The 12142-nt window shown below is 38.2% G+C and overlaps 1 protein-coding gene across 1 annotated transcript in view; it reads right to left on the bottom strand.

Moving 5' to 3' along the window:
* Positions 1-12142, bottom strand: part of ttll5 (tubulin tyrosine ligase-like family, member 5) — a 56225-nt gene that overhangs the window by 35860 nt on the left and 8223 nt on the right. The window contains exons 11-15 of the mRNA XM_024267418.1: positions 11027-11128; positions 10821-10912; positions 10581-10688; positions 1449-1530; positions 1149-1210 (exon numbers count right to left, since the gene is read on the bottom strand). Of these exons, the coding sequence (XP_024123186.1) occupies positions 1149-1210; positions 1449-1530; positions 10581-10688; positions 10821-10912; positions 11027-11128 (446 nt within the window). The remainder of the gene's footprint in view (positions 1-1148; positions 1211-1448; positions 1531-10580; positions 10689-10820; positions 10913-11026; positions 11129-12142) is intronic.

Genomic DNA, 12142 nt, shown 5'->3' with positions numbered 1-12142 from the left:
GACATCTAAGAACAAGCCCGTACACCAGGACTGCAGCAATAAAAATACTCTAAGAAATTAAATGAATGTTGTGGGTCATAAATCACAGCGTAAAAATGACCGAGGCATTTAATGAAATCTCACTGATCAGCAGTGGCATACAACACTAGCAACTTCAGCAGAATACACCAATTAGCTTTATGCATGCTTTCCTCCACTGCAAACTGCACTTCTATTTGTGTTTTGCAAGATAAAGTGAACAGGTTATACCACTATGCAAACATTTTGAAGGTTTGAACCAATTCTCCTGAGCTTCTGTTCATTCAGAATAAAAAATAAGCCAAACAGAGAAGGTATAGAGAAAGTGTGTCAAACTCAAACCGCAAACATTAATCAAACCAAAATCCAAAACACACAGCAGGTTGCGGGCCAAACAGGACAAACATTTATTGAAACCATAAAAAAAAAAGAAAATTGTTAAAACTTTTAAAACATAACTTTTTTAACACAAATATGAATACAAACAGACGGGAATATTATTTCAGAATAAATCAATCTAAAACTTAAATAACTTTAAATATTTTGCTCTCCAACAATATATATATTCAGTCAAAATTGGGATGTTGCAAGATAACATTGGCCGTTAATAATAATAATATAAATTATCTGGGGTTTTGACTTTGACACATGTGGTATAGGGGCTGACTTCCAAATCTACAAGACCCAACTATCGTCAGCTTGATCCACATGGAAAATGATTTTAAGGTTGAAATAAATCTGATATTTCTAAGCAAGAAAAAAAAGGTCAAATATGTTTATAAAAATACATATTGGATTTAGAAATAAAAGGGAAAAAAAGATAATAGATAAGGTTATTAGCAGCAAAATTTGTGACATAAACAAAAACGTTTTAGGTCAGTACAGTACCCCAGACTGGTTTTAAAATATATAATTTAAGAAGAAATTCTTAAAGATAATTTTTACTTATTTAAATTGAAAGATGACATTTATTTTTCTAACTGTTGTTTTTCAGGAATAACACCAAAAATATGTCATAGGTTTTGCTTTCAGAATGCAGTGCATAAAAGGTCTGAGAAGTAAAGTCAGCTGTGGAAAATTTTAAAATTGAGTAAAAGTTGTATTCAGTCATTGCTTTAGTATGCACTCACCCACAAGTGAAAACATGTCTGCAATCATGCTGGCCTTTATCTTTAGATCCAAGGGAGCATCACTGTAAATAATTGAACAATGTTACCAAAAAAAAAAAAAAAACATTACACAAAGAAAAACTGATAAGAGAAAGTTTTGACAATTCCTGCCATCCTTCTGAGTGAGGAGCTTCTTTTAATCTTTATAACAAAGTATTTTGCTATTTTATGCGGTAGGAAAGTTTCACTAAACCTGCACATTTGTTTTAGACAAAAGATTTTTCTGGATAAACAGACAAATCAAATAATTGAGTTACTTACCATGATAGAGAGGGGGAGAGATTCACCTCCAACAACCAGGGTTTGAGGTTGGAGTCAATGAGCACATCAAATCCGTACAGCTCTATAAAGAGGGAGACATTTTCCTTATGAACTAAACAAAATAGATACTAAACTTTCTCTTTTGAGTTCAAAAATCTCATCTAAAACGGAAAAAAAATAACAAAAACATTAGATTACTGAATTTTATCAGTTGAACTGAATGCATTTCCTCAATATGGCTTTTCTTTTTATGCGTTTCTGATTACTTCCTTAACTACCCAGTCAATCAAGAAATGCATCAGAACTCGTGCCGACTTTAAAAATAATAAATAAAAACTGAGTTGTGTGGTGATTTTTTATTTTTAATACTTGCAATAAATCTTTCATGACTGAGTCCAGAAGTCAACATTGTCAGAAATTATTCAACATTGAGATCTTATCTGCTTTTACTAAAAGCTTTTGCAGCATATTCAACAGGAGAAATAAATCCAAAGCTGGAGAGTTGGGAATGGGAAGGCCTGTCCCATGTGGCGAACCCTAGGGGAACTAGAAATCCTAAGGCAGTGTATTGTACACACAATATTTCACTGCAGTCACAGCTAAGCACTGAGTGACACATTAAAAGCCTTTCAGAAAGTGGTCAACAAGTAACCAGTGTTAAAAAAAAAAAATCTTCCTCATTTCACTGACTGATATATGGCTCACCGCGACAGCTGCCTTAAGTGCCATCTGAAGGGCCTCACACTGTTCTGGGGAGTGTCACCCAGTAAGCCTGCGACGTACCGTATCCAGCAGCAGCAGGCAGAAAAACCACAGTCTTTGACAGGGATAGAAGCGCCCCAGCCAAAGAGGCAGAAAAAGAAAATCCCTCTAATGGCACTTCAAAAGAACAGACTGTATTGAGAATAGGCAAGGGGGTGGGGGATTCAAGGCTGCAGTAAGCGGCGCTGTTTGTTCTTGATCTCAGGTCAACGCCAATGTTAAGTATACAAAAGTCAGCGTGACAGCAGCTCGACGCCTAACTAACATTACACTGCTGCAGCTGGGGTTCGTGTTTTTTTTCTTTTTGAGAGTTACTCATTAAATAAAACAAAATAAAATAATTGTGTAAGAGTGGTCTATATCCATAAATCGATGCACACTAATTTTTCACAGAGACTTCAGGGAAATTTCTGGGGCACTGGATTTTGGGATTTCAGATTTGGTCATCCCAACAAAATGGAAAATGGCCTTGATAGTGAACTAAGTAGTGAGTAGTGAGGAAATTCAGACACAAGCAAAAAGAATATAAAGTAGGATGGGCCATTCTTTGTTTTGATTACCATAGAGACTGGTCATAAAAAACACTAAAGGGTGTACACTTATGTGGCACTTTATTGTCTTCTTCGAAGGCACAAAGTGCTCCTATGTTCACACACTGATGGTGGCTCTGCTGTCGAACACTGGCGCCAACCTATGATCACCAGGAACTCTGTGGGGCTCAATGTCTTGCCCAAGGACATTTTGACCCCAAATCTGTGATTTTCCAATCAGAGGTCGACCACTCCATTTCACCATCAGGACGGCCAAATGAAATTGGATCGTTGATGAGGAAAGAAAAAAAATATCAAGAATGTAACTTTATGTTTTTTGTTTTTTGCTTTTTTTTTTTAGAAAAGTCACTGCAGGAGGGTTTTCAGTTAATATTATGATGGTATCAAGAATAATAAACAACATAAAATTAAAACTTGGGTTTTATGCATTAATATATGAATGCTTTAAATGTATGATAGTTAATATGCAAGAATCTACTGTAACCATGTTAATATTCCACTTTTCAAAGCTTCCTTCAATCAGAACATCATTTTTATACCTTCAGTGCAGCTAAAATAACCAGGACAGCTTCAGTGAAGCTACAGGTTTGTCAAGTTAGACTTAAAAAAATACCCCAGGCAGTAAAAAGGTATCAGACTGACTGATGGCAACCAACTGAACATGATTTTCAGTAAGCTTGTCCTGAGGGAAGTTCAGCAGTCTCCTCCTCTCCCTCCAGCTACACAGTTCTGCTAGTCTTCCTGGGCCCACCCAGAACTGTTCTGTGACAATACTGACTTCAATTTGCTCCTGGGTGTAGGTTCTTTTCACAGTCTGGCTTTGATTTTCTCCAGTTATCAGGAAACGCAGAAACATCTTTGTATGAAGAAGCAGCTGGGCGCTCATGCAAATGAAGGATGCAGGTCCACCACAGGGTTCTGAAGACAGGCATGGACAGGCTATATGGAAATCTACAGCAATTATTCAACGTTAGCACGAGTCAGGAGGTTTTTCTGGAGTTGTGGAAGACATAATACCTTTTTTTTCCCTGCAGCCTAACATAAATTTTAAAATTCAGCTCATGAAATTAATGAAGAAATTTGATCTGCAACACCAAAGCAAACTTTACAGGACACATAGTTTTCTTCCATTTCAGTGAAGACCACGTTTTCTCCAGTGAGATAATGTGGTTGAAAGTCAATTTCCTCTCTTGTGAAATCCGCTTCCCTACACTTTCACTCTGAAGGTATCAAATGCAGAAGAAAATAGAAGAGAACAGCCGCAATGGACTGCATGTGTCCTCTTTGAGAGGCACAAGAGGACAAAAACTGCAGTCAAAATATACAGCCTGACATGTTCGAGTCTGCTATACAGTTTAACACTTGTTGTAATACGTGGCGAAATATGTCAACTCAAAAAAAAAAAAGTCTAAGAAACTAAAAGTGATCCAGTCTTGGGCCATGACTGCTTTTCATTATGTCGTCTTGACTCACATTTGCTGATATTTGGTTTTTGGTGTATTATTAACCTTGTATTATATGTCAAAACTACAGCAACTGTTGGGTTTGTTTTATTGTAATATAGTTCTACCCCCTTGCTCTCCATGTTGCTTTTCTTCCTGTCAGTCTTCACACCTGGTTTGAGTTTTCAAACATAACAGCTGCTTTGTGTTTGTCATTATCCAGCGTGGTTAAAAGCAGTCCCTGGTTTTCTTTGTTCTCCGCTTGATCTTTGTCAGAGTTCTGCGACTGGGTTCTCTTAGCACATTTTGTAATTGTTCAGCTCACAAAAATTCTTATTTTGCAGCTTTGCTTCTGTCTACTTTACAAAAAAAAGGCAAATTTTCCATCAATCTTACCCTCCAATTTCAACTTCTCCATCTTTTTTCTCCAAAAAATGTAGTTAAAAACAGCATTATTCTTGATTTTTAAAGAAGTTAAATGTTTTTGTCTTACATATTGATTCCCCTTTGGTGTATCTATATTTGGATAAGAACAGCTTCCAAAAGAATGGCCTAGTTGAGCTTTAATCATAGTTTAGTGGAGCTAAGACCACAGTTTCAATAAACTTTGCATGGAAGTTTACTAAACGAGCCAAGTGCTGCAACAGAAGCTGCAATTGTCATTTTTTTCAGCTTGCAGTATGAACTTCAACCATGTTGCTAACTCTCTCCATACAAGCTTTCACACATTCTCTTTTGAGGTACTACCTAATTTGTTAAAAAGCACGCACCCAGACCAAAACTGTATGAAAGTCAAACCCAGTGGGTGTGTGTATGTCTCATGAAACATAATCCGTCAGTCTTGGGGAACCGAGTGTTGAAATGAGTGGGTTTGAGTCTGCAGTGCTTCATCAGTGGCACCACAACAACAGAGGAAAATGGGGAGGTGTTACACCACCTCGCCCGCTCCCGACAAGCAGGCTCCATGTGCCACAAATTTTCCCCCAATTAGAAGCAGACGCCGCTGATGCCCCAAGAGCCTGCTGAGCTGCTCAACGTCAGACGCGTTTGTTCTGTGGCTCAACCGCTGTCGGGGGAGCACTTTTAAATGCACCCACAGACAGCCCACAACAAGCATCACAGACAAGGAGACGAGAGCTGCTGAAGATACACATCACTTCAATTAAAGAGGCAGCAATGGGGAAAAAAATAACAAAACAGGAATAAAGAGATGAGGGCAAGATTTTTTTTTTGTATTCTTTATAATAGTAGGGGTGCGTTCGGAAAATTTGCCACAAAAGACAAACGCCCAAAAACAATGATCTCCCCACCCTGGCCACGTAGCCTGGTACACCACACCAACAACAGCATCCTTCCAGTGTGTTTCTCAACTCAATTACATCCTTGTCATTGTGAGATAAAGGCTTAAAAATGCTGCAAGGGGCACAGCTGAAGGAAAGGGTTGTGAAAACGCTCTGCATGGCCTGTGCAATCTCAAACCATTGACTGTTTATGAGATATGGACCAAGTGAGTATGACATCACCCATTGAAAAAGGCTTACTTCTGGCTGGGAACCGTGAAGTGCGTGCTAAAGTGGGTGCTGGCATCTCGCGAGTAGCAGGCTAGCTTGGTTCTTCGATGGAAGTTTTTATTCCTGTTTGATGTTTTAAAGCATGACTGATGCTTTTCGCATGTATTTATGCCCAGCTAGAAAATGCAGCGCTAACGCTAACATTCTGCTCAGTGACATAATCACTACAGAGAGCAGATGTTAGGGAAGGAGCTGTGGCCCAAAACTTGAACCTGCCACAACATTTACAGCTATTATCACTGTGTTTTGAATTTTAAAAGATTGGCAGGTGCATTTGATGTTGTGATCCATGTTCTTAAATTTAAAAATGTTTCTTGTATCAGTGCCAGCTAGTGCCTTATTCTCCAAGTACCAAGAAATCGTCTATTTGAAGGTAAATTTTGAATGCAATTGAGATTTATTTACCATGTATCTAATACAAAAATTATAAAAGTTGTAGTTTCATTTAAAAATGTGGTAAAAGGTGTTTTTTTTTTCTTTTTAAGTAGCACTTTGAGGTGTTTTTAATAGGGAAAGGGCTTTGATACCAAACTTTGTCAGTCATTCATGGCAATATACGTCAATCTGCCTCCTTTCTAGGCTTGGGTGACAGGCATTGACAAGTTCAGTTATATAGATTTTAGCACAGAAGCAAAATCAAAAATCACGAATATTTAGAAGCTGGTAATTTGACAGCAATGCCTTATTTGTAACAGTAGAAGGTACAATTGTCGCACCATTTACATATGTATTTTTATAGATAATAAATATTTAAATATACCACAAGATTAATGTTTTTCCAAGCTTTAATTTGAGCCATATTTTGTAAAAATCAGTAAAGAAATGAGGGAATTAGCCCGATTTTTGTGGTTGATGTCTGCCTGTCCTCCATTTTTAACAAGTTCTTGTGAATCCTAATTTTCTCCTCACATTTTTTATTTATCACAGTTTATACAAGTTATAAACTAACCAATCAGATGCCTCAATAAAAGCGCATAAAAGTGGCCCCCACCTTGAAAGTTTGAAACATTTGACTGACGGATTTTCTAGAGTCTGGTTTCAGTGGAAGGGGTGTGGCTTCACTCCTCATTAGCGAGAGTGCTTGCCATAGGAACGTGACTCAGATCGATTGGACCAATCACTGCTTACTAACGTCACCTGGCTCCAACATGGTAAAGTCAGTATTGCAAAAAAATGTCAGCTGAATTTACTTCACTTTGTTGGAACCGGTAGTAGAAAACGGTGTCACTCTCATACCCAGGGCACAAACATTAAACATATGGGAATATGGAAGTATCCGACACATGTAAAACGCAGAAAAAGCTTCACACTCAGCGTTTCATGGGGGGACATTCAGCCGGTGGGCCGGTGAGTGGAATGTTTTGTGTGTAATAAAATCGGTCTTTGGGCTTGGCTAATCAGATCTTAGTCAAAACATCTCTTAATCAGCAACTCTCAGCAGAAAAGGCTGTCCATTAATCACACAGCGGCGGTAAGAAGCAGCATGGGTGGTATTTTCCACTTTTACACACACTTCTTACAATGTGAAAAATAATAAATAAATTAAATTGGTTTGCACATTATTTTGCCCATATCTTTAAAAGTTTTCAACAAAATGCCAATCTATAACCACTGTGCAGTGAAAAGAGATCCCTATTGAAAACAATAGACTGCAATAATGCTATTAATAGACATTAAAATAACAGGCAACAGTTTTCAGCAGATAAAGATTATACAGTAGTTTATGATCTTGTGCAGCTTCCTTCCAAACAAGCCCGACTGTATAAAGTCTCCAAACAATGGCAGCTGTCATCAGCGTGTTCTCTGACTGCATTCTCATGCTTTATTTACCTGGTTACTATTACAAGCAAGCCTAAAGAGGAGAACTGCATTGTGGGGAGGGAGGGTGTCGTGAGGATAAAGGCAAAAGCAGGAAGGGAGTCGGCTGCAAATAACAACTGCAAGTAACAGAATATGACATGCAGGTGGTTTGGACACATTTCTGAGAGCCACAAAGGCACGGGAGCAAAAACTTCTCGTGTGTTTGTAAAAAAAAATCCTGCCACACACACGGGTTCCGGCATGTCCCTGTATTCATACTGCAGCGTGTATTCCTGTGAGCATTCAATAGGGACCACAGTGGGGAAAAGACAGATGAGAGGATCCGGGTGGTCCTCTGAACCGTCACTGTCTGTCTGTGGAAACTCAATGCTGCAGACGGACTAAGAATGTCGTAATTAACTTGCTTGAGGGCAGAACAATGAAATTACGCTCAATTCAACAGTAAAGTGATCCAGCTGAAGGAAGATAATAAGCATGTGCACCACAGCGTGTTATGTATCTCAAGCCAAAGTTGGGATCTAATTACCTTTTGTCGTGCAGGTTTATTGATAAAACCGCCTTCATCTAAACCTGATACTCATGCAAACGCAGGTTTATGCAATCATCTTCAAGATACAATTGTTTTTGTTTTTTTTTATTTGATAACATTTTGCAAAGATAAAAAAGAAAAAATCTAAACAGAAACATATTTAATGTTTTGCTCATAATTCTCCATTTTAAACCTTTAACCTCCGTGAAAAATATAAGCTGTGGTTCTGAATTAGTCTTATCTCGCAATTCTCAGGAACCCCATCTGTCACTCCATGTGTGCACATGCTGATCATACTTTAAAAAGCAAACTTAAAATAACTGCTTATTGAAACAGAAACATAGTTACTAATGGATCAAACTCAATTCACGAACAAAAAACAATTAACTTTTTAATTTTAAACCTACATTTATATTCTAATCCTGAAAAGTTTAGGCTTAACCCTAAAGATGTACTGATATAAGTGAAGTCAAATTATTGAGTTCTTCCAAAAAACTATATGTTTTTTATGTCCTATGCCTTCTTATTCCTACCTATTCTGAGTCAAAAAGGAGAAAAATATAACTAAATTGTCTATTTTTAGTGTTTGTTGTTTTTTTTTTGTGCTGTCACATTTACTGACTGACTGTGACAAATCAACACTTGGTGTGCGAACATAAACAAGGTAATGAGTTTAAGAGAATGTCAGATGCTGTACTGTTGGTGGCATTTCACGCAGTGCCTTCAGTATGCCGAAGTACCACAGAGGTACCCCAAAGGGTTCAGAATCACTGCAGTAATGAGCAGCTGCAACCATTTAATTATTGTACCTGAAAAATGTTCCACATTACAAATCATACTTTTTATTTTTTCAAATGTATGTCCTTATGATCCATGTCTTTTTGCACTGTGACATTCTTAATTTTTGGATTCCCTAGGTATAAATCAGGATCATTTTTTTTAAAAGATTTACAAAAATGTTGACAATTTTTTGATCTTAACATGATACAAACTATTATGTTTGGATTTTAGCTTAATGAAATAGAACCTTAGCATGACTCAATTTCCCCTTTTTTGTTTTTTTACAGTTGCTTTGAGATGCCACATGTTACTTCTTGAATGATACAAAATCTAACTTTGATTGCAACTTTTAGTGAGGGTTCAGGAGTGTTTTTTTTTTTAATCATTGCTTTCAGTGACTAATCTTTCTCGAAATCCTGAGTTCTGGTAACAAAATTCTTTCTGTTGTTATTTTGTTTTATTCTTCCGGAAAAAAAAAGCTGCAGGTATGCAACAGTTCAGTTCTGTGTTGTCATGTTTCCACTATCAACATTTTGCTCTCTCTTTAGGATGGCAAACAAGGCATACCTTATTGCACTGGTCGTTTTAATTATGAGATGTAGTAAAATTTTAAGCAAAAACTGATTTTTTTTTATTCCAAAATTCCTGAAATTAATAAAGTCTGATAAGCTAAATTACCATATAATAAATGACACTAGTCAATCTTTTTGCATTAAAATATTGGTCAGGTGATAAAATTACACTTTAAACAAATTCACAAGGAAAAAAGGCAGTTTTTTTTTATTTATTACTCTTTCAAACTTCACTTTCTGCTTATGCAGGATCATCAACCTTTGAGTTCTTGTGTTTGTTCTCTTGTGTCTCTCAGGTGTCTGTTCAAGGCCTGCTTTGCCACATGTGTCAGTAAACACCTGCATGGTCAACCCTCACATCCAACGCTAATGTAATTTTTCAACCTAGCTGAGATGCTGAGGGTGGAGATAACATCTTCATGCAGGTGAATCTCTGACTGTGAGCCCATGCTGCTATGCGCCCAATAAAGCCCAAACAACCACCAATCAGAGGGCTATTATGTCTCTGGATGTCTGTCCCATCTGCAAATGCCTTTATTTTCCTAACATCTGAAAGGTAAAAAGTCCTGTGAGCAGGAGAGCGGGAATTATAAACAAACAGAAACAGTGAGTGAAAAGGAATAAGAGACAGTGGTGCTGAAGGAGGCCGGGCCAGCAGACTCGCTTTCAAAACCCCAAAATCTCAGAAAGACTGCCAGACTCAGAAAGAGCACAGACAATTAGTGCCAACACTAACATCGGTAATAGCTCCAGAATGGAGTTCACACGAGCCCACGGCTGAGCGGGACTCGCCAGGAAAACAGTGGGCCTAAATCAGGCGGAGTTGAACGGCAACAGAACAGATGAAGCGAATTCCTGTTTCAGTCGACAGGCAGGAAGGCTCCACGCTGAGGAAGGACGCTCTGCTACCTCAGCACAGCTCAGTGGGCAAGGAGTATGGGGTAACTTATTGGGCATTGAATTTGAAGCTGAAAGGAAATGCGAGTGGAGTGGCGAGCAGAGGAATGATCCAGAACCAAAATTTATCGAGACTAAATATGGAAAGTGAGATGTAATGAGACTAAAACAAACTTTTTCTACAAAAAAAATGTTAAAAGTATTTACCAAAGCAGTTGGTTTTGTGGGGGACAAACGTCTTGCATGCGGTGGATATCTGCTGCTCGGCACTAAGCACAGCTTTGATGATAAGATCCTCGATTTGACTCATCAGCACTAGAAAAGAAAACATTTGAATTTGAAGTGTTTTCTTTAAGAATAGGAACGTCCGGATTAGTGGAGAATATTTGTGATCAAATTCAAGGACAGACTTCTATTCCACAAATCAAAAACAAAAGTCTGACTCACATGTGGTGTCCTTTCCCTCCTGCTTCAAATACCTCAACACTGCACTCATACTCCATTTGTTCCCATAATCCTCTACTTCTGGGTCATCGCAGCTGAAAAGCAAGAAAGGCACTTCAAAAAACCTGATCTATAACAAAGAGATGAGTCAGGGGGGGCTTCCCGTCAGAGCTTTCAGTGCATGCATGCCTCGTGCTGATGAAGCTTACCTGACATAATCACTGCTCTTTTTGTTGAGACTGTAGTTGGTGAGATGCATAAAAGTGTTCTTGATGTTAGTTGAAGTCTGATCGTACTTCACCGTGGCAAATCTGCAGGAAAAAAAAAGTCAAAACATGATTTGACTTCCACATACATCAGGTTGACACTTGACTCAATAATAGGGGCACTTTGAGGAGAGATTAGTCTGGTAATGTTTTGAGAGGGGTGGATGCCACATGTGCAGTAATGAGAATTCCTTGGCACGGCCCATGTACCTAAATACCAACACCAACAAAGGAATTTCGAGAGATAAAAGGCGGATTCGGGTTTGATCGTGAATTATTGCTCAGTTAATAACAAAGCCAGGAGCAAAAAAAAAAGAGGCCAGTGGCACTCAGTTTTCAGCAAGAGCACGCACTCACATCAGAGCGAGGCGAGGGGCCAGTCGCCCCATAAATTATCTACCCTCCTCTGGCAAATCTGCGTCTCATGCCATCCTGATCTCCGGTGTGGTCATTATTTTGTTGAGAACAAACTCTGAAAAGTGGAGCGATTACATAAAGAGCTCCTCTGAAATGATCTTTGAACAATGACACAATCAGTAACGTTTTGTTAGCACATCGTCCAACAGAAACAATGGGACGCTTTGTTTCAGGATCACCAGTTTTACACGCTCTACACTGCAGTAAGTCTGCAAAGTTTAGGATGCCCCCTGCTGGACACTAAAGGAATGCCATCTAAGAGCAATAAAATATTATAAATTACAACTATAAAAAACAAAGATATTTCGACAATAGCTATGAATGAAAAGTGAAGCTCTAGCTCCCTTTTAAAAGTGAATGTGGAAATATTAGGGATGTAAAAATCCAAGAAACTTTTAAACCTCTTTTAAAAATTAGGCAAAATGCTTGCTAAATTCCCAGTCCAATCATTTTTTGATCTATTGCAAAAGCGTTCTCAGTGGTCTTTTACTTCTGATATATCCCATTTCCAGCCTACATCAGAAAACTTGTGTTGTTTTTCAGGACATAGTTTCTGCAGAGCGGCAGATTTTTTTTTTTTTTTTAAATTGCCTCTGAGTTGTGGGTGGGACTGCCCCCTCTTCCCATCGCTGAGAGCTATCT

This window comes from Oryzias melastigma, linkage group LG22 (genome assembly GCF_002922805.2).
Source record: "Oryzias melastigma strain HK-1 linkage group LG22, ASM292280v2, whole genome shotgun sequence".
Classification (NCBI taxonomy): Eukaryota; Metazoa; Chordata; class Actinopteri; order Beloniformes; family Adrianichthyidae; genus Oryzias; species Oryzias melastigma.
This window is presented reverse-complemented; position numbering and strand designations above follow the sequence as displayed.